This window comes from Balaenoptera borealis, assembly GCF_965194805.1.
Source record: "Balaenoptera borealis genome assembly, chromosome: 5".
NCBI lineage: Eukaryota > Metazoa > Chordata > Mammalia > Artiodactyla > Balaenopteridae > Balaenoptera > Balaenoptera borealis.
The window spans coordinates 8,754,578-8,780,566 of NC_138862.1; the positions used below are offsets into that span (position 1 = coordinate 8,754,578).

The 25,989-nt window shown below is 46.3% G+C and overlaps 1 protein-coding gene across 3 annotated transcripts in view; it reads left to right on the forward strand.

Annotated features, from left to right (window-relative positions):
* Positions 1-11,911: 11,911 nt before the first annotated feature.
* Positions 11,912-25,989, forward strand: part of HLCS (holocarboxylase synthetase) — a 195,021-nt gene continuing 180,943 nt past the window's right edge. The window contains exons 1-2 of one of the 3 annotated variants that reach the window (XM_082394585.1): positions 11,912-12,334; positions 16,090-16,227. In XM_082394585.1, the coding sequence (XP_082250711.1) occupies positions 12,140-12,334; positions 16,090-16,227 (333 nt within the window). In that variant the 5' untranslated portion in view covers positions 11,912-12,139. Of the gene's footprint in view, positions 12,335-12,531; positions 12,693-16,089; positions 16,228-25,989 lie in introns of those variants that run through there. The other 2 variants (XM_082394583.1, XM_082394584.1) reach the window with 2 other exon arrangements.

Consider the following 25,989-nt stretch of genomic DNA (forward strand, 5'->3'; position numbering starts at 1 on the left):
ATTAAAAAGAGAAATCTTGCCATTTGGGACAACATGGATGGAGCTAGAGGGTATTACACTAAGTGAAGTAAGTCCTACAGAGAGAGACAAATACCGAATGATCTCATATATGTGGAATCTAAAAAACAAAATGAGAAAAGACTCATGGATACAGCGAACAAATGGGGGTGGGGTGGGGCAAAATAGGTAAAGGGGATTAAGAGGTACAAACCTCCAGTTATGAAATAAGTAAGCCAATGGGATGTAATGTACAGCATAAGAAATATGGTCAATAATTTTGCAATAACTTTGTATGAGGACAGATGTTTACTAGACTTATACTGGGATCATTTCATAATGTATGCAAATATCAAATCACTATGCAGTACACCTGATGCTAACATAATATTGTATGTCAACTATATTTCAGTAACAAAACAAAAGAAAAAATGGCAATGGATATGAACAGATAATTCATAAAGAAATCCAATGACCAGAGAAAAACAAATACCGTATGCTAACACATATATATGGAATCTAAAAAACAATGTTTATGAAGAACCTAGGGGCAGGACAGGAATAAAGATGCAGATGTAGAGAATGGACTTGAGGACATGGGGAGGGGGAAGGGTAAGTTGGGACGAAGTGAGAGAGTGGCATGGACCTGTATATACTACCAAATGTAAAATAGATAGCTAATGGGAAGCAGCCGCATAGCACAGGGAGATCAGCTTGGTGCTTTGTGACCACCTGGAGGGGTGGGATAGGGAGGGTGGGAGGGAGACGCAAGAGGGAGGACATATGGGGATATCCGTATATGTATAGCTGATTCACATTGTTACAAAGCAGAAACTAACACGCCATTGTAAAGCAATTATACTCCAATAAAGATGTTAAAAAAAAAAAATCCAATGACCAGTAAAACAATGGAAAAAACAAGTTTTTCTAATAAAACAAACAAATGTATATAACAAAACATAAACAGACTCATAGAGAATAAACTAGTGGTTTACTAGTGGGGGCAGGATAGGGTAGGGGATACAAACTATAAAATAAATAAGCAAGAAGGATGTGTTGCACAGCACAGCGAAATACAGCCATCATTTTGTAATAACTTTAGGTGGAGTATAATCTATTAAAAATATTGAATCGCTATGTTGTACACCTGAAACAAATATGTCAACTATACTTCAAAAAAAACTAACATAAAAAGGTTTTTCTAGTAATTCAAAAGGAAAGAAAAACTAATCTTTTAAAGAGATACAATTTTTCATTAATCATAATAGCAAAGATTTAAAAAAACTTGTATTAGAGTACTTGATATTGACAAAGGGTGCGCTAAAATAAGCCCTCAGTCTTTTATTAGAAGATAAAATTATACACCATTTGAGGTAAGAAGTTTGGCTTTATATTTCAATAGTCTTAGAAAGGTTCATATCCTCTGACTCAATAATGTTACTTATAGGATCATAGGAATATATCCTAAACAATTACCAGAGAGGTGGCTTTAAAGTTTTGTACAGGACCGTTCTAAAATAGTCCCAACAACAGAAGAATGGCTATACAAATCATGGACACCCAAACGTGGAATATTTTGTAGCTGTCAAAAATCATGTCATTGAAGATGTTGATTCTGATTACCCCTGAATTTCAGCCCTCTTATTTATTAGCAGTGATGGAGATTTTAAATTGAGGTTTTTCTCTGACTTGGAGCTATTCCGTGGACCATCCATAAGCACTTCCTAGAGGTCAGACACGATTCTTTTCCCTTTTGGGGGAGTATTCTAATTGATACCATGCGTCAGTCTGCGCTCCACCACAGAATCATGAATTCCCTATTCCCCACCAGAGGAAACCTTAAGTCCTTGCTTGAAATTGCTGTGTTGGAAGTGAAGGATTCAGGGTTCAAATGGCAGAGTCCCTCATCCCTAGGGCAGCAGTGGAAATCCAGTGTTGCTCTTACTTAGTAAAGGAAAAGGAAGAGTTAACTCCAGCTCTCAATCACTCTTGTAATGAAGGAAGGAGTAACACCAGGAAAAGAAACCCACTGAGTAGCAATTTAAGCCCCATCCTCTGCCCCTTCTTCACCAAACATCCTATCGAGAGTAGTCCAATTTGGCTACTTTTCTCTCTCACTCATTAAGCAAAACCTTCAGCCACCTTCACTAAGAGCTGGGAATCCAGCCAGATCCGGTCCCTGCCCCCCAGGGTTTCCAGTCTCCAGGGTAAGGCAGACCCTTTGTACCAGCAGTGCAAGGTGGGTGAGCGTTGTTACAGGGCAGTGTGGAAGGGGGCCTTCCGCCACCCCCAGGAGGTGACATTTTGACATTTAAGGCAAGACCTAATGTTTCAGTTGTTCGGGTAGGAGGATGTGGGGAAAGGCGAGGCGCAGTGTTCCAGGCCGCCCAGTGGAGGAGGGCAGCGGGAACGGTGCTCTGGATCAGACAAGCCCCCGCCAGGGTGGCCAGCGGTGGCCGGAGCGGGCTAGGGAGCGGTCAGCATTTGGGGTTGTGCCGCGGCAGCGGGGCCCCAGCGAGGGGTATCCCGACCCGGCCTTTCCCACCGTCTGTTTCCCACGCCCCCGCTGCCACCTGCTCTGTCCTTGGTGTTGAAGCCTCTGCCCTCCTCGGGTGCATTTCGGCGGCGGCCTCCCACTCCCTCGGCCGCGCTGCACCGCGGGGCGCAAGTGCCGGGGCCCGGAGGCCTGGAGAGCAGCCGCGGGGTCCCGGGCTCGGCCCACAGGCACGTGCTCCCTGGGCTCCCTCCTGCCAGGTAAAGGGGCGCCGGGGCCGAGGGGCACGCTGGTGGGTGGGTTCCCCAAGAAAGGGCTCGGGTTTCCTGCCTTTGATCATGCTGTTTATCCCCTTAGAGGGAGTTATTTATAGAAAGGAGTAGTTTAATCATGGCTTGCTCTTCTGCTTTTGCTCTTTTCATTTTCAAGATGCCCGATGGGGGCTGGATGCAGTCAGCTTTCCAGAGCTGGAATCTTGTTCACAGCGGGCTGCATAAAGCAGTTCCAATTCGGCTGCATCATCTGCTCTTGGCTTCTCCAGGAAACGGCTCTTTCTCTGTTCAGGGCTTTACAAGAATTTTATAAACACAGAACATACCACCTCTATGGTTACTGAGATACTTCTTCCTTTTCTACAGCCTGAATTTCTCTTTTTATTCCACCAGATTTACTGTTATTTTATTATAAACTTTTAGCTTTGGGGGCTAAGAAGCAGGGTCTGCCTAAAGGGCTTTTAAAAATCAAAGGTTGACCTGCAAAGCAAGGGACATCAGCAAGGGGCACTGCAGCTTCGCCTCTATGGAGACTGGATAGGGGTGCTTCTATGGAAACATAAATTCAGTGAAAACAAGGAAGCAAAGCCCAGGCTGGGAATGTAAGGGGTTGTATGAATGCTCCCAGTTTCCCATCGATTCTTTCCATGGAACTTCCCTTTCCAGACCCATGAAATTTCCAGTAGCAAACGTTTATAGTAGGTATGACTTTTTTTTTTTTTCACTGTTTGGTTTTCTCTAATCACCGAAGTTTCAGCTCCTAGGGGAAAATGTTCATGTTGGCTGAGAGAAAAGAGAAAATTATTATGTGACTCATCGGTCCCTTTTTGTGGAGCGTTCAGCCACAAGGAGAGGGCGTATCAGTCCTGGGTGTTACTGCAGTATCCGCCATTTCAGGCTGAGTCTGCTTTTTGATAGTCTTTTTCATCTGTGCTTTGCTGGGTGACACGCACACTCGCAGGGCACTCTGGTTTCGGACCCTTTTAGTTTTTGATCCTTCAGTTCCTTTACTTTCCCAGTTTCCCCTTGACGTCCCTCTGCTTGTCCCTTCAGTTCCTTTACTTTCCCAGTTTCCCCTTGACGTCCCTCTGCTTGTCCCTTTGTTCTTTCTTGCCCCCTTCTCAGGGCTCAGATGTGCCCCGTCTGGGATGCTCACACAGGCTTAGCCCTAGGCTGCTGGGGGGGACACGCTGCTGCTAATGATCTTGTTCATTTTAATTGTAAACGTTTTAGTCCTCTTCCCCATTCATTCCTTTGACCTCAGTAACTGGCCCTTTATTTTATTTATTTATTTAAAAAAACTTTTTGGCCGCGCCTCAAGGCTTATGGGATTTTAGTTCCCCCACCGGGGATTGAACCTGCGCTCTCCGCAGTGAAAGCGCGGAGTCCTAACCACTGGACCGTCAGGTAATTCCCCAACTGGCCCTTTACAAGAGAGATCTTTGTTCAGAAAATGGGACAGGTTGCTAGGAAGACAAACTCTCCTATAAGGTTGGGGGCGCACCTGTTTGCCGTTCATTCTCCCATCTGCTGAGGTGGTTTAGACTTTTGTTTGCTTGTGAATGTGTGTGGCGTTTTCTGGTCTTCTGGAAACTTAAGGTACTAATCACCCTAACTGCAGGTCCTATTTGATGGGCAGGTAACTGCTCACAGATGGTGACTCCCCTCCCCAACGAGGAAAACCTTTACGTGCCTAGGATGTAAAGGACCACTCCCCTCTGCTGGATGAAGATAAATTTGCTTTCTGCGGAGAAAATTTTGTGAGTACTTTGCTCTGTAGTGGCCAACTGGGTAAAAGAGATAACAGTTCTACTTCACGTTACAAATACTAGAGGTATGAGCCAGTTTAGTTTCTAGAAACTTTTATGCAGCACCTACTGTGCTACCGCAGTGCTAAATACTGGGAATACGGAGGTGAATGAGGTCACTGCAAATCAAATCCTTGCAAACTGAATCATGGTGTAAATGTATTAGGATCTGAGAATTTCAGAGCTTGAAGGGGAAGTTAGAGATGATCTGATTTGTGTCCCTCCTACTTTTTAAAACAGTTGAAAAACTGGGGTCCAGAGAGATGAAATGATGTGCTTAAGACCACATGGCTAGGGACTTCCCTGGTGGTCCAATGGTTAAGACTCCACACTCCCAATGCAGGGAACCCTGGCTGGATCACAGGTCAGGGAACTAAATCCCACATGCCTCAGCTAAGACCAGGGGCAGCCAAATAAATATTTAAAAAAAAAAAAAAAAAAAAAAGACCACATAACCAGTTAGGGACAGGGGAAAATATGCCATTGAAATTCTGTGGAAGGTCATCGTTTAATTTTCATAACTTATTTTGAAATACTTTTGGACTTACAAACAGGTTGCAAAAATAGTACAGAGTTCATTTACCTAGCTTCCTCCAGTGTTGATATCTTATACAACCATGGATTTATCAAAAATCACACAGGATAAACAACAAGGTGCTACTGTTCCTACAGGGAACCATGCTCAATCTCCTGGGATAAACCATAATGGAAAAGAATATAAAAAAGAATGTATATATGTGTGTAACTGAGTCACTTTGCTGTACAGCAGAGACTGGCACAACATTGTAAATCAACTACAGTTCAATTAAAAAAAAGAAAAAAAGACACCAAAAAACAAAACAAAAACCTCATACATTAACATTAGTACAATACTATTAACTACAGACTTCAATAGTACAATAGTACAATACTATTAACTACAGACTTCAGATTTCACCAGTTTTTCCACTACAGTCCTTTTGCTGTTCCAGGATCCAATTCAGGATACCACCTTGCATTTATTATTTACTTACTTAACCACATTGCATTTAGACTCGAGTTTTTAACTTTGGATTTTCCTATACTTAAAACTAATGAATTAGTGACATTCAGCTGTTGTACAGAAACTGTATCAGAAGCCCCCTTTGTCTATTGGAGTATGCTTTGTGTGTTTCCAGAGCCAGCTGTTTGCCCTGGTGCTCCTGATGAAATCCCACAGCAGCTTTGTGGGTGTTTCTAAACTCTGGACAGTTCCAGCCTATCTGATCTGGGTACAAATGGCTGTCTTCAGGGCTCGCAGTGGCACACCCTGAACCTTCTGCCACCGTTCCCTCCTGGATCTTGAGTCTCATTTCTGTTTATTGATCGTTGTGCATACGGCATTCTTTGCTCCCAGTTTGCCCAGTTTATCAAGTAAGACTTTGGAGCCAGAAAGTCATAAATTCAGCCCCCAGGTTCCTGAATACCCAGTAGTTGTGAGACCTTAAGCAAGTCACTTAATTGCTCTAAAATTCAACTTCCTCCTCTGCAAGATGGGGACAGCAGCACCCATACAGAGAGGGTTAAATGGACGCATGGGCACAGTGACAAGCAGTGCTTGGTGCGCAGCAGACGTGAAGTAAGGGAATGGATGGCACTAAGGGGGGTCCAGGCTGGATGGGTACAATGGGAGGTCCTGAATCCCAGGCAGGAGCCCCTGCACTTGCTGGTGGCGAGGGGCGGGCACTGAAGGGTTTGAGAAGGGGAGTGATGGGATTGGGGCTGCACTTGAGAAAGTCAAATGGAGGAGTGCTGGTTTAAGCAGGGCAGTGGAAAACAAGAGGCCTGCAGGGAATTAGCGAGGAGGCTATCATGTTAGTTCCCATGGAGCAGAATAGGGGCCTGAAGACTCTTGAGACAGTGTGTGGTGGTACCATCAACTGAAACAGAAATAAACAGGATGCAGGAATGGAGAGGAGTAGGGACTCCAAGATGACTAAGTTCTAGGTCCAGGTGAAAAGGAGAATGTGATGTCATTAACAGAGGTAGAGAAATCAAGATGAAGAGGGAATCTGTGGGAGAAAAATGTATTTGGTTTTATTCCTGTTGCTCCTGAGATACCAACAGACCATCCAAACAGAGATATTCAGAAGCAATAATTGTGACACTGGAGCCTGGGAGAGGCCAGAGGATCTGAGCATTGTGGCCAGAGAGGTGACCACTGAAACCAAGAGGGCAAATGGGACCACCCAGGAAGAGAACGTAGGTGAGGCCTGAAGTTGGGGGCAAAGACTCACTTGTGCCTGATGGTTCAAAGAAGGGTAAGAGAGAAGAGTTACTGAGAACTACGAGGTATGAGTCAGCTCTGGCTGCTGTAACAAAGTACCACAGACTGGCTTAAACAACAGAAATTGATTTCCTCACAGTCTGGAGGCCAGAAGTCCAAGGTCAAGGTGTTCACGGAGTTGGTTTCTTCTGAGGACTCCCTCCTTGGCCTGTGGATGGCCTTTTTCTCACTGTATCTTCACATGGTCTTCCCTCTGTGTCCTAATCTCTTAAAGGATTCCAGTCATACTGGACCAGGGCCCACCCATATGACCTCATCTTACTTGAATCATCACTTTAAAGGCCCTATCTCCAAAAAGAGTCACATTCTGAGGTACTAAGGTTCATGACCTCAATGTCAGAATTTTTGTCGTCGGGGCATGGGGGTCCCCACAAATCAGCCCATAACATAGTAACAGAAACAGAAAATGAGTGGTCCCTCCGCACTCCCCCATCCCCACCAAGTGAATTTTGAAAGAGCTCCCGGAAACGGTTTCAGAAAGGATGGGGGCTGGCTACTTGGAAACGGTTTCAGAAAGGATGGGGGCTGGCTACTTGCCTGTTTTCTCTCAGACCCCCTCCCACCCTCTGCGAGGAGTCCCCTCTCTCCAGTGATTCCCAAGGAAGCAGGTTCTTTGATGCTCCTCGCTGTGTGGCTTCCAGAGAGGTTCAGCCACGGGACAGCTGAAGCCAGAGGAATGGAGAAGCTGGGGGAACTTCCCCTTCTCTCCAGCTCTGCAGCGTCCACGGCAGCAGCTGTTTTTTCCCTGTGGCTCCATCTGGCTTCGTCCAGGCACCCTTGGCTCCTGGGCTGAGGTCACCCCACCTTCCTGCAGGTGGGTAGCAGCTTTCTGCTGTTTCTGTTGTCTCCGTCGCCTCCCTGTCCCGTGTTTGGTGTGTCAGCACCTTCAGAGTGTCTGTAGCCAACTCTCAGTATTAAATCCTCCATCAGTGGTTTCTATTTCCCTGACTGGTAGAGGCAGAGACACCATTAGCCAGGGAGGCAAATGGTGCGGAAAAATGGGAGGGATGAAAACTGAGAATGGTTAGATCTTTGAGCAATGAGGGGAGAAGCCACGGTTTTAGGGCTTAAGAAGGGAATCTCTGCCAATCTGTTGGGCATATGCCAATTCCCGTTAAGGTTTTAATTTGTAGATGCTTTTGAGATTGAGCACCTTTTCATGTTTATCTGCCAAATGGTTTTTTTTTAAAAATAAATTTATTTACTTATTTATTTTTGGCTGCATTGGGTCTTCGCTGTTGTGCGCAGGCTTTCTCTAGTTGCGGTGAGCGGGGGCTAATCTTTGTTGCGGTGCGAGGGCTTCTTATTGCGGTGGCTTCTCTTGTTGCAGAGCTTGGGCTCTAGGCGTGTGGGCTTCAGTAGTTGTGGCATGCTGGATTATATGGTACAAAATTAATTTTTGACCAAGGGTAGTGGTGGTGGTGGTTGGTTTGATCCCTACCTTTATAGGGCCTGGGCATTTGCTAATCAGCAAGATTTAAATAACAATTGTTTCCCTTTGAGGCCCTGATCATGGCCCACGCCTCTGATCTATTCTTTGGCTAGTAGCTTGTTTCTATCAGTCCCAAACTGCATTTTCCTTTTTGACTGTAAACCAATAATAAAAAGGACTATTGGTTTAAAAAGTTTAATTCACTTGATTTTTAACTGCATATGTGTATGCAGATAATCATACTGACATTTTCCAGACAATCAAATACTCAAAGAAAAGCTCTTCACATTTTATACTTTTTACCAACGAAACCTCATGATTTAAATTAAATATCTGGGGAATTCCCTGGTGGCCCCGTGGTTAGGACTCTGTTTTTTCACTGCTGAGGGCTCAGGTTCAATCCCTCATCGGGGAACTAATATCCCGCAAGTCCCGGGGCATGGCGGGGGAAAAAAAATTAAATATCTATTTATGTTTTTGGAGGCCAACTTTTCAAATAGATGGCCATTCTTGAGACTCTGGGGATCTCTGAATATCATTTGTTTTTAGCAGTCCAACACTGTTGTGGAGGGAACAATTTTCTTTTATCTACAAAATAGAGACTATGTACTTTAACTGCTAAAAGTGAACTGTTTACAGTTCAGCTACTTATTTATTTTGGCTGCACCGGGTCTTAGTTGTGGCACTCGGGATCTTTAGTTGCGGCATGCGGGCTCATAGTTGCGGCATGCATGCTGCATCTAGTTCCGTGACCTGGGATCAAACCTGGGCCCCCCCCTGCATTGGGATCAAGGAGTCTTACCCACTGGACCACCAGGGAAGTCCCTACAGTTCAGCTATTTAGGGGCAGGACAGCTTCCCCTAGAGCAGTGATATTCTTTTGGCTTACACTCTGCCCTGTCCCCAAACCATCATTTCCAGGGCATGTCTCCTAAGGGCTGGAGACTAGAGACTGATTATGGGAAAGCTGTTCTTTTTTTGGGTGGTGCTGCATAGCACGCCTGCTCTAGTTCCCCAACCTGGGTTCGAACCCGTGCCCCCCGCGGTAGAAATGTGGAGTCCTAACCACTGGACCACCAGGGAAGTCCCGGGGAAGGCTGTTCTTAGAGAGAGCCAATCATTTTGATGGATTACTACTGAGGTGGTCTTCAGTCACTGGCTGTCGAGCAATGCCTTCCTTCCTGTAGTGATGTTCCTATGAATCACAGAGTCTGGCTTTTAAATTCCTACTCTGTAGTCTTTTTCTCCACAACAATTTGGAAGAGGCTTGTTACGAGTCTAGAGCAACCCAGATGCAGGGAGTGACAGAGGTGACTTTAGCACTGCTTCTTGAACTTTGTGAATCACCTGGGGATTTTGTTAAAGTGCAGATACTGATTCGGTGGTTCTGGGGTGGGGCATGGGATCCTGCATTTCTAGCAAGTCCCCAGGTGATCCCGATACATCCAAGGACCAAATTTTGAGTAGTGAGGGACTACAGGATGTGAATCAGGTACATATACAGTAAGATCCCCTGATGTCCTATTTTTACATCTTTCCCCTTTGCTATCTGGGGATGATGAACCTAAGCTCCATCCCTGAGCCTTTTCACGTCATTTTATGTGGGATCATAAACAGGGCCTACTGTGGGACTTCTCTTATTCCTCCCCTTCTACTGCCTTACTTTATTCCTTCCTGGGCGTAAATGGTATCACTGTTCCTCAGTCTAAGGGTCCGGAAGGGACCTTACCCCCTTCTCAGTTCATACTGACCCACTATGGTCCCCATTCTTTGTAACCCAGAACTGGTTGATCCTCACGTTTTCCCATGGTGTTTTCTGAGACCATGACATCTTGAAGCATCTAAGGACAAACCTGGAAAGTTCCCATCTGGCCAGATGGAGTTACGGTGTCTGTGGGAAGCAGTGGGTGCAAAGCTCTTAAGGAACTTGGAAAAACTAGGGATGCTTGTCTCCTTCAGGTAGAAGAGATGACCTCTCCATTCCTAGCTGGTGAGGGGAGAGGCTGGTCCTTAGAGCCATAATTTAGCAAACTCCAAGAAGGCTATGTGAAGTGCTCTTCTAGTAGAACATTAGGGTTAATCACTCTGTTAAGCCTTTTCATTTCTAAATTCCTGACTTTTAAAAAAAAATTAATTAATTGATTTATTTTATTTTTGGCTGTGTTGGGTCTTCGTTTCTGTGCGAGGGCTTTCTCTAGTCGCGGCAAGTGGGGGCCACTCTTCATCGCGATGCGCGGGCCTCTCACTATCGCGGCCTCTCTTGTTGTGGAGCACAGGCTCCAGACGCGCAGGCTCAGTAGTTGTGGCTCACGGGCCCAGTTGCTCTGCGGCATGTGGGATCTTCCCAGACCAGGGCTCGAACCCGTATCCCCTGCATTGGCAGGCAGATTCTCAACCACTGCGCCACCAGGGAAGCCCTAAATTCCTGACTTCTTAGCCCTGTGTTATCATGGATGGGAGGAGTCCCTCCTCAGACGAGACTTGCTCATTTGTTCCTCCAGTGACACAATTTTAGGTCTTGTTACTGTGCCAGAATCTACTTCCCAACGGCCGCTGCCCTGTAGGGACATGTAGGATGTGGCTTCAGCCCTGCTCATCGCTTACTGTCTTTTTTCCATTTTTGGTCCACTTGATGCTTACCTTGTTTTTGAGTCCAGTTATTTCCTTTTGGTTTCTCTCTTTTTAAACCTACTGTTGCTATATGCAACGAGGAGAATTTTCTATGTCCTCTGAGAGGAAGCCTGAGGGTCTGAAAGTAGGCTTCCTATACTGCTGTTTTAAAGCAGATGAATAAATGGTCAGGGTACTGAAAAATCAGCCCTGGGCTTCAGAAAGACTTGGGAGTGGTCTCCCTGATTGCTTTTACTGCAATATGCCATCCACTTACATCGAATGCCAGAACAGGAAGCAACCTCGGGGAAACCTCTGCTCTGCTTCAGAATTGCTGAGGACCCTGTACTTTACCTACTGCCTTTAAAAAAAAAAATGAGGTTCTAGGGGAGAAGCCTGTCAGCATGAGGAATCATTATGCTTCTCTTAGGGGACAAGAACACTGAATCCTGTTTCCCTTTCTCTACTGATCTTAGGATACTCACAGTCAAACTGGTGACCCGCGTATCCAAGAGCAACAGGCCGCCTTTCTCCTGCTCCTCTGTCTTCAACTTGTTTCCTGTCCTTACTTTAAGAGTCCAGAAATACACTTATTATTGCACTGTATGAATTTATGTCATTTATCTTAGAGTCCTTTTTGCACGAAGGCCGAGTATAACCTAATAAAACCAGCCTCACCGCATCTTCCCACTTGGACCGGGCAGCCGTTGTGTGTATCAGGACACACACTTTGGCTCCTGGTACGGTGCTGGTTGGTTAATGTCGGCTGCTGACGTTATAAACATGTACACAGCCCCTTCCTCATTCCGCCTCCCACCCCTCAAGCAAAGGAGGCCAGACTCTGGCTTAAGCGGGCTACCGGGCTTACCCCCCAGGTCCCCAACCTTCCTCACCGCCCGCCTTCTCCCTGCATCACGTTACCTCCACCCTCCACCCTGAGTGGCCTCCCCGGGTCCCCTCCCACTCACCTCCCCGGGCACGGCCTCCCTTCTCCCTCCATCACCTCCCTTCCCCACACCCCTCCCTGCAGTCCAGGCCTCCCGTCTCCCTCCATACAAACGCCCCCCTCCCCCGCCACCCCGCGGCCTTCTCCAGCCGGCGCGGCCTCTCCCCGGCGGCGCGGCCTCTTCCGGCCGGCGGGAGGGCGGGGCCGAGCGCTCGGGCGGGCCGGCCGGTGGTGCGAGCGTCCCGGGCTCGCGCTCCGCCGCCGGCCGGCCGGCCATGCTCATCACGCTGTGCTACCTGTACCTGTGGGCGCGCTGGGGGCGCGGGCCCGCCGCGCTAGTGCGCACCACGGTGCAGCAGCTGCGGGCCTCGCGCTGCTCCTTCACCTTCTGCCGCGCGACCGCGCAGCCCCGGGGCGCCCGCGTGTGCCTGAGCCGCGGCGGCCGCGTCTTCTGCGTCGGCGAGAGCCAGGTGGGCGGGCGAGCGCGGGCGCCGGGGGGCGCGGAAAGCGGGGCCGCGCGGGGCGGGGGGCGCGGGCGCGGGGGCGGGGCCGGGCGGGGGCGCGGCCTCGGGGTCTGCCCGGAGCCGGAAGCGCCCCGGGGACCCCGCGCTCCGACCTGGGCTGTGCAGCCCCGGGGCACCCTCTGCGCCGCCGGGAGGTCGCGAGCGTGGGGTCTGAGGAGCAGCAGGCTCCGGGGCTCCACTGCACGCGATGCCCATGGGAGCCCGGATAATGGGACCAGAGACCGAAACTGTGACAGGCGATCTGGTCTCCTCTCCACGGGGTGCCGGCGCGAGCGTATGGACGCCTGGCTCTTGGCGGTGCAAAGTAGGCTTGTGCCTGTGTGCCTGTGCGGAGTCGATTAGCACCTGAGCAGTGCCCTCCTAGAGTCTCTTTCCTGACATCCTCTCCCGCCTACCCTGTGGGCTGGAGTTTGGTTGAACCTGATTTCAGAGAAAGACAGCAAATCCTCAGCTTTCTGTCAGGTGTTCCCGAGGTGACAAAAACTGCCCTCGTACCCCGCTCCTGTCAGCTGCGTCATTTACCAATCGGACACCTCTGAATCTTTTTGGTTTCGGTTTGCACACAATCTTTTCTTTTGGCCCAGTACTTAGCCTGGTGGCTATAAGGCTATAAGTTCAGCCGCCTCTGTCACCCATAGTGTGACCTGGGGCTGCCGTTTAATCTCTGCAAAACCTCAGCTCTCTTTCCGTGAATGGGAACAATAGTTCTTCCCACTCAGCTATTGGAAATGGGCTTCACAGTGCAGTTCTGTGCAAATTTCCATTGACTTCACCCACGTTGTCGTTAACATTTAAAAGTGTTTTGCTTTTGATGGGTTTCTTGTCCTTTCCTCTTCCTTCTGGAAAGTTGGATCACTCGTAGCATTAAAATGAGATTTTCTCCATCCTTGTTGGTATACTATATAATACAGAATATGAGTAAGTTCTAAGAGAGTGCATATGTAATATTGTCTAGGTGTTCATTCATTACATACAATGGACTCCTGAGGGAAGGAGGGCTTAATTCTTTTAAGGAACCCTGATTGAGAAAGATAATAAAATGAGGAAAAATTGAGGGGTGGATTTTTCTATAGTAGTGGTTTCCAAACTGGATTCATTTACTTAAAAAATAACCTCTAGGGACTTCCCTGGTTGCGCAGTGGTTAAGAATCTGCCTGCCAATGCAGGGAACACGGGTTCGATCCCTGATCAGGGAAGATCCCACATGCCGCGGAGCAACTAAGCCCATGCACCACAACTACTGAGCCTGCGCTCTAGAGCCCGCAAGCCACAACTACCAAAGTCCCCACCCTGATGAGAAGCCCGCACAGCGCCAGGAAGAGTAGCCCCCCGCTGGCTGCAACCAGAGAAAGCCCGCGCGCTCAACGAAGACCCAACGCAGCCAATCAATCAATCAATCAATTTATTTTTAAAAAAGAAACACCTCTAAGAGGTTTAGATTAGAGTAGAAATAATGAACATCCAAAAAATAATGAGATGCAAATGTCTTTAATTCTCTTGGGAGACAGTTTTACTTTTGCACATCTCCCTGACTTTATTGGGCTTCTGTTAACTTTGATAACTGTAACTAATGCTCTTCAGCCCTTGCTGACTGCTCCAGCAGGGTGTAGGGACACCTGGGCCAAACCAGCTTTGGGCTTTTGGGGTTTTTGTAACTTGCTGTCCTCCTTAGAGCTTTGCCCAGAAATCACTGTCTCACAGAGATGTCCCTGAGTTTCCAGACTACATGTGACCAGCCAGCTCTGTATCCTCATAGACTTTAAATTGTACTTCATATTTCCAGTTTTTTTTTTTTTATTGTGACTTTTTTTTTCATTTTTTAAATTGAAGTATAGTTGATTTACAATGTTGTGTTAATTTCTGCTGTACAGCAGAGTGGTTCGGTTATACATATATATATACATTCTTTTTTATATTCTTTTCCATTATGTCCGGTTTTTATCCTTTTCTCCCTAGGAACTGGGTCTGTTTAGCTAAGCAACTTGACCTGTAATAGTTACTCAGTATTTCAACAAATAAAGTAGTGGTTGTTGAGTTTAAGCTCTGATGTTCGAGGCCTACAATTGGAAAGTTTGACTATTTGTGATTAGCTACTGTTATTTAAGATTGCAGATATCGTGGGGCTGGTGATTTGGTTCAGTACATACCTATTGTCAGTCTACCTGGGCTGAAGTAACTTTACAGAACTGAATCTTATGCCTTTGCTGTCTCCATATTTTATATACTTAAAATCATATGCATAAGTACTGAAAGTGTATGTTTATATAATTGAAGGTCCCCCAAGAACTCGGGGTTTATACAAACCGGACATTTTAAGCTTTTTGTTTAATATACACATTTTCTATGAGTAAAGTGGACAATCTGTTTTTTGTTTTTAACTGTTATATTGATAATTATGTTTACCCATAGGAGGAGTTTTTTTCTCCCTCATTTTCATTCATTAATTGGTTCAACAGATATTTATTAAGCTTCTGCTTTGTGCCAGGTTACTAGGCCTGGTGAAAATACTTTCTGATCTTCCCAGCAAGGGCAGATTTGAACTGATAAGCAACTATGGAGCTTGACCCAAATGCCTTTTCTTTTTGCGGGGGCGGGGTGATGATAAGGCACCCCCCACGGGCAGCCTTAGATTTCAGCTTTTTCTGCTATGCATGTGCCTTGGTTTTAGTGTAGATTAATGTACAGTCCTTTTAGAGAAATTTCAGGAGAAGAGCAGAGACTAATGGACACATCCAATCTGCTAACCAATCTTTTTGTTTTTTAATTTTTTTAAAAAAATTAATTTATTTTTGGTTGCGTTGGGTCTTTGTTGCTGTGCGAGGGCTTTCTCTAGTTGTGGCGAGCGGGGGCTACTCTCAGTTGCTGTGCACAGGCTTCTCATTGTGGTGGCTTCTCTTGTTGCGGAGCATGGGTTATAGGTGCGCGGGCTTCAGTAGTTGTGACACACGGGCTCAGTAGTTGTGGCTCGTGGGCTCTAGAGCGCAGGCTCAGTAGTTGCAGCGCACGGGCGTAGGTGCCCCGCGGCATGTGGGATCTTCCTGGACCAGGGCTCGAACCCGTGTCTCCTGCATTGGCAGGCGGATTCTTAACCACTGCGCCACCAGGGAAGCCCCTGCTAACCACTCTTGATGCTGTAATGGCTGGAGGAAAAGGAGGAATAGCTCTTCGGGCGTCTGTCAGTAACAGGCTTCTGCTGACCATCATGCACTTCTGAGCTGCCTCATCTTTTTCTTTCTTTTTGGCCATGCTGAGCAGCATGTGGGATCTTAGTTCCCCGACCAGGGATCAAACCCGTGCCCCTTGCAGTGGAAGCACGGAGTCTTAACCACTGGACCGCCAGGGAAGTCCCTGAGCTGCCTCATCTTTAAATGTGCTTCCAGGTTGTAATTTGGAAGGTTCCTACATGCTCTCAGCAGTAAGGAATGGTGGGAATAAGTTTCAGAATTAATTGCTTGATAAGAAATATCTAGAGATGTTAAAACTGTCATGAGACATTGAGGGATGTTGCAGCTGTTTAAATAGTCACAGTTCAACAAAAAAATGCAGGGTTAATGTGGTCTATAGGAGAGCAGCCAATGACCTTATTCAGATGCCACCTGGAATTGCAGAGGCGGGGTTGTCCTGGATGTTGATATAAATGGCAGTCGTGGTTTGAAGTCATATTGAATCCTTCCTTTTTGTGTTTCTTTCCCTCTATCCAGTCCATTGATGACTTGAACAAATGGGCCCTGTTTCTGGTTTCTCCTTTTATACTTGAAGCAGAACACATAGCATTTGTGACAGAGAGCATTTGGGTGCAAGGTGAGACTTTACAGAGACCATCGTCCTCTTCGGAAACTGTGAGTACCGTGTTTTTCATTTGTGTACCATAATCAACACTAATTTGGTTTTTTTATGAGTGCTCTTTCCTGGCCTTTGTGATTGATTCCCTTTCTTTTCTGATACTTTGGGTTAAATAAAAATATATTAGTAGGGAACTCCCAGTGGTTAGGATTCGGCACTCTCACTCTCTCACTGCTGGGCCCAGGGTTACTCCCTGGTCAGGGAACTAAAATCCTGCAGGCTGTGTAGCACGGCTGGGGCGGGGTGAAAAACATATATATATGTGTATATATATATATATATGTAAAATTACTTTCACCTGTTTCTTTTTACGTTTTTAATGTGGCTGCTAGATTTAAACCTACCTGTGTTTTGGGACTTCCCTGGCAGTACAGTGGTTAAGGCCCTGTGCCTCCACTCCACACCGCAGGGGTCACGGATTTGGTCCCTGGTTGGTGATCTAAGATCCTGCATGCAATGCGGTGCAGCCAAAAAAAAAAGAAAAAAGCTACCTGTGTTTTAAGTTGTTTTGTGGCTTGAGGTATGTTATTGCGCAGCGCTGCTCAAGTCTCACCCCAGGTCATAGGGTCCCGCCCCACAACTTACTGCTTCCAAAATCAGATGATTTATATTGCTGCATACTTCCTGGAGATTTCACCCCAAGTATTCTGAAAGCACTTCAAACTCAGTGATGTGTCCCACACTGGTTGTTTATATTCCTCTGCTGGAAAAAAAGAAAATCTCAGGTGAACACCCCAAACTGTGCTTCCTTTCACCCCCTCCTGTGTCCTACCTGCCATTCGGTTGGTTACGAGTTCTACTAATTCCACTCCCCAGGTGTCTCTGCTTTACTCCTTCACTTCCATCCCTCCTCATTCCATTCTCTTCTTCATTATCTTTTTGTTGAAACTGTGAAGATGTCATCCCATCTTGGGTGCCTTCAGTGTGGTTTCCTCTGGATGGCCAGTTATCTTTCTAGACACACATCCAGTGGGGATGTACTCTGGCATAAGCTCTCCATGGATGCCTTCTGACCAAAGCCAGCACCTCTCAGGTTCATGGAAATCTGACCCTAACCCCCCTTGTGTGCTGCTTCTGCTTGGGTGTCTGTGATGAGTCCTTTCTGCCTTCACTGACCCACCGTATGTTCCCCACCTGCCACGTGGATAGTCCGGGAGGGGTTTTGCTGATGACAGAAAGCCATAGTCACTGGACCTCCATCTCACAAACACTGTCTTTAAGACATTGTATTGGGGACTTCCCTGGTAGTCCATTGGTAAAGAATCCGCCTTACAATGCCGGGGACGAGGGTTCGATCCCTGGTCAGGGAACTGAGATCCCACATGCCGCAGGGCAACTGAGCCCGCATGCCACAGCTACGGAGCTCGCCCGCCGCAGATGGAGCCCAGGCACCACAGCTACAGAGCCCACGCGCCCTGGAGCCTGCGCGACACAACTAGAAATAGAAAACCCGCTCGCCACAACTAGAGAAGCCTGTGCGCCTCAGCGAAGATCCTGAGTACCAAAACTAAGACCTGACACAGCCAAAAATAAATTAAATAAATAAATAAATATTAAAAAAAGAAAAGACATTGGATTTGGATGAACAAAAAGGAAGAGAGAAACAAGACTGGAAATAATTGACTACAACTCAAGGTGGATAGAAATGAGAGTTAGGAGATAGGTGGAGTAAAGGAGAGCAGGAAACTCTCCTTTGTTTGGGGCTCGGGAGGGGGCATAGGATTTGGCAGGTGGCCTGAGAGTAGCCTAGTATGCTACGACATTATGTTTTCTCCTGCAGGTTCCTACTGTTTCATTAAGCCTTATATATACTTATGATAATAATGATAAAATTAATTGAGCCCCTGCTGGGCATTTATATGTATTACCTGTAATGCTTATAATTCTACAAGATATTATTGTAATTTTTTTTTTTTTTGGCTGTGGTGTGTGGCATGTGGGATCTTAGTTCCCCAACCAGGGATCGAACCCGCACCCCCTTCAGTGGAATCGTGGAGTCTTAACCACTGGACCGCCAGGAAAGTCCATTATTGTCATTTTTAAAGATAAGAAAACTGAAGTTATCAGATTAAAGGTTGAAGTTTTCTCTTTTTTAAAAAATTTATTTATTTATTTATTTTTGGCTGCGTTGGGTCTTCGTTGCTGTGTGCGGGCTTTCTCTAGTTCTGGCGAGCGGGGGCTACTCTTCGTTGCCTTGTGCGGGTTTCTCATTGCGGTGGCTTCTCTTGCGGAGCACGGGCTCTAGGCTCACGGGCTTCAGTAGTTGTGGCACGTGGGCTTAGTAGTTGTGGCTCGCAGGCTCTAGAGCACAGGCTCAGTAGTTGTGGTGCACGGGCTCAGTTGCTCCGCGGCATGTGGGATCTTCCCGGAGCAGGGCTCGAACCCGTGTCCCCTGCATTGGCAGGTGGATTCTCAACCACTGTGCCACCAGGGAAGCCCTTGAAGTTTTCTTATATATTCTAATGCTATATATATTTAGTAAGATTTCAATTTAGGGTGGGATAGGGAGGGTGGGAGGGAGGGAGACGCAAGAGGGAAGAGATATGGGAACATATGTATATGTATAACTGATTCACTTTGTTATAAAGCAGAAACTAACACACCATTGTAAAGCAATTATACTCCAATAAAGATGTAAAAAAAAAAAGATTTCAATTTAAAATGAGGGCCAGAACTTCTAAAATATTGCAATTACATAAAATATCAAATATGCACAGATTCCTTTTTAACACAAAAATATGACTGCTGTGCTCTTAATTTCCTAAATTGTTGTTACTTAGTGTATATCTTTATACACATAGCATTTAAAAATTTTTATTTATTTATTTATTTTTTTGGCCACGCTTTGTGGCATGTGGGATCTTAGTTCCCCGACCAGGGATCGCATCCTTCAGTGGAAGCACGGAGTCAAGTTTACTCGTCTCTGAAGGCGTGGTCTTGCTCTGGAAGGCCATCCAGGGACCCAGCTCCCTTCTATCTTGTTGCTCTGTTGTCTCCCCTCTGCCATCCTTCTTCTCTCTCTTGGTGGAGGCTGGCTCCTGCTACCCCCTGCCCCCCCACTGCCAACCTCATCCACATCCCAGCCCTCAGAATGGGGGACGAAGAAGGATGGTGGGGACCAACCAGGTTCCTCTTTAAAACTGTGATCTAGAACTTTCACTTGTTACTTCTGATCCCATCACTTAGCTGCAGGGGAGGCTGAGAAATACAGTCTGTAGCTGGACAGCCATGGATTCAGTAGAAACCTGGAGTTCTGTTATTACAAGGGAGAAAAAAAGGCTGGATATTGGCAGATAATTAGAATTTCTGCCACAGTTATTTAATTTACCTTCTAAGGGTAAATTAATTAAGATCTCACTTAATGGTGGTTACGTAATTCTTAATTTTCTTTGGGTAGAAGGATGCCTACCCACCAAGGGTACTATCCAGTTAACTCATCTTATTTGTCATCAGAGGGTTTGGTGGGTCTGGCAGCCAGGAGCTGGAGATGTCTAGAGCCATATGTTGGACCACTCTGGCTATTACACAGAGCTCCATTTTGTAAACTGGGCTTCAGATCTTTTAAAAAAAATAAATTTATTTATTTATTTTTGGCTGTGTTGGATCTTCGTTGCTGCGCGAGGGCTTTCTCTAGTTGCGGTGAGCGGGGGCTACTCTTCATTGCAGTGTGCGGGCTTCTCATTGCGGTGGCTTCTCTTGTTGCGGAGCACGGGCTCTAGGTGCGCGGGCTTCAGTAGTTGTAGCATGCGGGCTCAGTAGTTGTGGCTTGTGAGCTCTAGAGCACAGACTCAGTAGTTGTGGCACACGGGCTTAGTTGCTCCGCGGCATGTGGGATCTTACTGGACCAGGGCTCGAACCCGTGTCGCCTGCATTGGCAGTCAGATTTTTTTATTTTTATTTTTTAATAAATTTATTTATTTATTTATTTATTTGGGCTGTGTTGGGTCTTTGTTTCTGTACGAGGGCTTTCTCCAGTTGCGGCGAGCGGGGGCCACTCTTCATCGCGGTGTGCGGGCCTCTCACTGTTGTGGCCTCTCCCATTGCGGAGCACAGGCTCCAGACGCGCAGGCTCAGTAGTTGTGGCTCACGGGCTTAGTAGCTCCGCGGCATGTGGGATCTTCCCAGACCAGTGCTCGAACCCGTGTCCCCTGCATTGGCAGGCAGATTCTTAACCACTGTGCCACCAGGGAAGTCCCTGGGCTTCAGATCTTAAAAAGGAGTTGATTTCACAGGTCTCTGTCTTCTTGGTCTGCTCTTACCATTCAGGTTGATTGTTTGATGGGATTTTGCAGCTTGGGGGCTCTTATGACTCTATGTATTTTTCACCTAACTCTAAAGTCATTTGAATTTGACAGGATCCTAAGATATTTAACAGCAAATACATTATGGAGGAAAGACTTTTGAACTTGTTGAGACCTTACATTCTTTCCCATTTTTAGGATTGTACAATACCATGCTTACAGATGCGATACCGTTCTTACAGATGTCAGAAAATGACATCTTTTGAAACTTTGGATATCTCAGATGGCTTGCATCTGTGGTTTTTCTACAGACCCCCAACAGCAAATAAATGAATCTCAGGAATTCAGTTTTAAAAATGTAGCATTCACATATTCATATTTTCACTTAGTCATTCTTTCACTAACAGATATTTATTGCACAGTAGACTGTGTTCTAATTATTTTGTTAGGTGCCATAATAGATACCAGTGGGTCGTGGCAGATTCAGCTCAATTTTCAGTATCTTCTGTGCTTATATTAGCAGTCCTGTTCCGTAAGATTCCCTGACCCAAAGAACTTACACAGTTCTCTTATTGCAGAAAATTCACTCATGTTCCTATTATTCTATCAAGGCCTTCATTCATTCCTCCATCCAAGGTTTACTGAGTGCCTATTATGTGCCAGATTGTGTGCTAGGGCTGGAGGTATGTCATATGGAGATGAAAGATGCATTTAGAGATGACAGTCACAGTCATCTTAAGGAGCTCACAGTGTCAGGGAGAAGACAGCTAAGGAAAGGAACAATTAAAGTTCATTGTGAAAAGTGCTCTGGGAAAGCAAGTATGGGGGTGATGGTGAATCTATCCAGATGGGGTGGCGTCAGGAAGGATGTTCCAGGGGCGGGAAGTAATATCTGAGTTTTTAAGGAAAAAACAGGAATTACATGAAGAAGGAGGACAAGGCTTCCAGTCAGAACAGCAGATGCAGAGGCACACAGCATTTGCACCTGGAGAACTGCACACGGTTCAGTACAATTGGAGTCTAATTAACATGAGTTGGGGGAGTGGCTCAGGAGAAAGCCAGAGGGGAAAGAGGGGGCTGGAGTGTTACGTGGGAAATTACCTTGATGCAGTGATAGCTTTCCAGAACATTACCAGGCAGGTTATCCAGCAGTCACAGAATAGAGAGGCTCACAGAAAAAGTTAAGATGCTCAAACTGCACCGTTTATTAAATCGATTCAAAATGTACAGCAAGAAACAGACAGTGCTGGGGTCCGTTAACACTTAGATGGGGTGGCCGAGGGATGGAAGGACTGCACCCCTGAATCCTGAGCTAGGCAGTGTTCACACATCCTGCCTCTCTCTGCTGCATCTGCCTTCCCCGCCGAGGGTGTGGTTACAAGGACCAGAGTTGAGGTTAAACGGGACTCGGGATGCCTGTGGCCGGCACACACGTGCTCTGTTGGAGAGATTTGGGACATGTATACCTGGAAGAGCTGTGGCTTACTAGTGACCTGCTGAGAAGCTGTGCATTTTACCTGTATTTCTAGGCAGAATATATATGGGACCCTAATGCGTGGCTGATTTAGGGATGACATAACTGTCAATCTGGAGGTGGCATGATTTGTGTCTTACTAATATTTAAGATTTACTTGGTCCATCCATGACTTTCTGCTTAGGAGGAATACTGTCTTTTGTTCTGTCCCTTTTATCTATGTTCAACACACATACATTCCTTTTGTCTCCCCTATCTTTAGCATGTCTGAAAAGTTACTGACTTAATATATCTATGATCTTCATGCTGTTTATTGTTCTTGTTTTCTGTGTAGCAAAATTGAATGTCCTTTAATAGTATGGCAAATACACAGGATACACAGATTGTAAAAGTTTTCTTTGCGCTAATTAGGAATTTAGACTTTATCCTATGGACAGTAGGCTAAAACTTTTTTCTTTTCTTTTTTAAAAAAATTATTATTCTTTTTTGGTTTTCTTTTCTTTTTAAAAAAATTTTTTTTAGCAGAATTAGCAGATTTGTACGTTAGAAAGATCACAATTCAGGCAGATTGGAGACTGGATCGGAGGGAGGCAAACCTGGAACAGATTGTACTCCATGTGGGAACAGAGACGAGCCTCGCAGAGTATTGGTAATAGGAAGGGGAGATGGGGACAGATGTAGGAGCTTTTTATGAGATGATGAGGGATTTTGGGGTGGATGGTGGGTCATTCCTGGAGACAGGGAATATGGCAGGAGGGGCTGGTGGAGGGACCCCTGTAAAGTGCAGTTTTGCACATTGTTTTAGTCAGCTTTGCTGAAATAACAGATGACCTCAGAATTTCAGTGGCTTCTAACAAGAAATCTTTGTTTTTGCTCATGTCACACATAGGCTGAGCAGGTTTGCTGCTGCTGTTTCAAGCTGTGACTGCTCTAGGCTCTGCTCCACACATCTTTCCCTTGCAGGGACCAGACCAAAAGAGCATGTCCATCTCACACAGAGTGGAGGAGTGAGAGAGCTGGCCGAAACTCAGTGTAGTAGATTTAAGATGGCCGCAAATTCCTTTCTCTTATTGAGAGGTGGAGTCTTATACCCCTCTCTTGAATCTAGGCTGACCTTAGTGATTTGTTTATCTAATACGATGTGGTAGAAGAGACATTCTGGGGCCTCCAAGGCTAGATCATAAGAAACCTTGCAGCTTCCGCCTGGGTTCTTGGAACCCAGCTCCCAAGCTGTGAGGAAGCTCAAGCTGCCCTGTGGCAAGGTTCCCATGAAGAAGAACTGAGGCCCTCAGTGGACAGTCCTAGTTGAGTTCCCAGCTGGCAGGCGGCTCCAGCTTGCCAGCTGTATGGGGAAGCCACCTTGGAAGTGGATCGTCCAGGCCCAGTTGAGCCAGCCTAGCTGATGCCATGTGGAGCAGAGTTGGGCCGTCCTTGTTAAGCTCTGCCCAAATTGAGATTTGTGAGCAAAATAAATGATGAGTGTAAGCCACTAAATTTTGGGGTGGTTTGTTACCAGCAGTGGATAACCAGAACACTTGGGATGTCTGTTAAAACTTCTCCTCTTCCTCGGGTTACCAGTATCAGTGGGGCAGGGATATAAAGTGAACAGTTGGGGACGCTAGTGCAGTACACTGTAGACATTGGGTCTCAGGTGCTTATGGAGCATTTAAAGAACACACATGATAGGGACTTCCCTGGCAGTCCAGTGGTTAAGACTCTGCACTTCCATTGCAGGGGGCATGGGTTCGATCCCTGGTCTGGGAACTAAGACCCTGTGAGCTGCGTGGCCAAAAAGAAAAAAGTTAAAAAAAAAAAAAAAAGAAGAAGAACACACATAATAGAAAAAGGTTATGACAACAAGAGTATTTCTATTATTTTCTGATTAGCTCTCATTTGTTCAGAAAATTAGAACATCTAGACCACCCTTTTTCTTGAGTTTCTGGTCAGTTATGGTTTTGCAGAACCACCTTAAGGCTCACCTGGGTCACTTTATTATTTCAGCTCTTGCTTGCTGTGGACTTGTCATATCCCTTACACTGTCACTTGATTTTCCAACACCCTTCTCTTAAGAGCACCATGGGGCATAGTATCTTTTCAAATAATAGAGTGAAAATGAATTTTGTAGTACTCCTGTATCCTTTCTGTTTTCAAACCCAAAAGGCATTGAGAATAACTGAAAGTAAGAAATAACCTCTTCCCCTTACTCCCCTGGTTTCAGATTCTTCACATCTCTGTGTGTCTAGCCCTCCTTCATTCAATTCATTACTAGATGTTTAAAAACCTAGCATGTAATTACATTGATTTGTAAGAGGAGAAACAAGAGGCAGAAAATTAGCAGTGTCAACGCTGTGACATTGATCTTATTCAGGGTAACTGATTGTAACTTGTATTTATCTGGGTTCTCTTGAGAAACAATAGGGTGTGTGTGTGTGTGTGTGTGTGTGCACGCATGCGTGCATTATACATACATACATATACATATATGTGTACATATGTAGGGAGAGAGAGGGAGGAAGTGGCGGGGGAGAGAAACAGAAAGAAAGAGATTATTTTAAAGAATTGGCTCACGTGATTGTGGTATCAAATCTGCAGGGCAGGCTGGAGGCTGGAAACTCAGGGGAGATAGATGTTGCAGCTTGAGTCTGAAGGCAGTCTAGAGGCAGAATTCCCTCTTCCCCTGGGAACCTCAGTCTTTTTCTTGTAAGGCCTTCGACTGATTAGACAAGGCTCATCCACATTACAGAGGATAATCTACTCAAAGCTGACTCATTTTAAATGTGAACCACATCTAAAAAATATCTTCACAGTCACCTCTGGACTGATGTTTGGCCAAATATCCAGGTACCGTGGCCTAGCTGAGTTGGCACATAGACTAACCATCACCTAACTGGTTGTTGAGATTCCCATTGCCCGATTAGCTGCAGAACTTCAGCTCCGCACCTGCTGCAGGCAGTCTTGGGCAGGGCAATTTGTTGTAGAGAGTTTAACCCCGTGCCGTTGGTTCCTGGATCCCCTTCCTGGTGCACGTGTGTGTTGAGTTGAGTGGAGTGGACACATAGTGTAGTCACTGCAGCCTCAAGTCCCAAGCTTGGGTTATGGAAGGGCTTTCTGCAGGCTGCACAGGAGAGGAGGACATCCCCTTGTTTAGGGCTGACCAGGGCTTCCTTGCCTTTGATCTTGGGGAGTAAGCCTTTTGCTTGACTTCCCCTTTCTTCCTCTGTCCCTTTGTCTCCAGCTGGAAGTGCATATGGGAAGTGGCCTGTTTGCTTTAGCCACCGGGCGGATGGCAGACACCCTGGATGAGTCTCGGTGACACTGCGGCTTTGCTTTGATTGGGGCCGCAGCGCTGCTTGGAGGAGTTTGCATGGTCTGTGGCTCACGGACCACGTTCCTAGAAAAAGGAAATGCACTGAGGTGAGGAAACAGCCGGGCTAGTTGAGAAACTTGATCAAGGACGTGTGTGTATATTGTTCTCTGGCTGCTTCCTGTCCTTCCCCCCTTGCTTTATCTCCTGCGTCTCTCCTGGGTGTGAGGATTTCATTGTTGGCTCCTTTTACAGGAAGTGCTTACTTTGAGGCACAGCTCCACGCCAGTGCCCGCTGCAGCAGGGTGCTACATCAACGTCTGAACAACTAAATTCTGGGCTGTATCTCCACCGGCTGAGTATTTGTCCTTATTCTCTGCCAGCGATAGCGCTGAGAACAAAGATGCTTTTAGCCTCATGCAGGAGGTTGCATTGCTCCTTTTCATGTTTCCCATTCACCCTCATCTGAAAAGTCAGCTCTTGCCAAGGCGATACTTTATCTTCTCATCCTCCTGAGCTGACATCCTTCCTGCATTCTCAAAGCTGGGAATCAACTAAATATTTGTCTGAATTGTAGACTTCAACTCTTCACCCTGGATCAAAGATGTCCTATTTGAAATGCAGAGTCCTGCTGAAGCATTGGTCAGGCTGGCCCGTCCAGGTGAATTCTGCTCACTCTGGCTGGATGTCTGGGAGGAGGTGGGAGAAGTAGGTGGTAAAAGGGAGGGAAAGCTACACG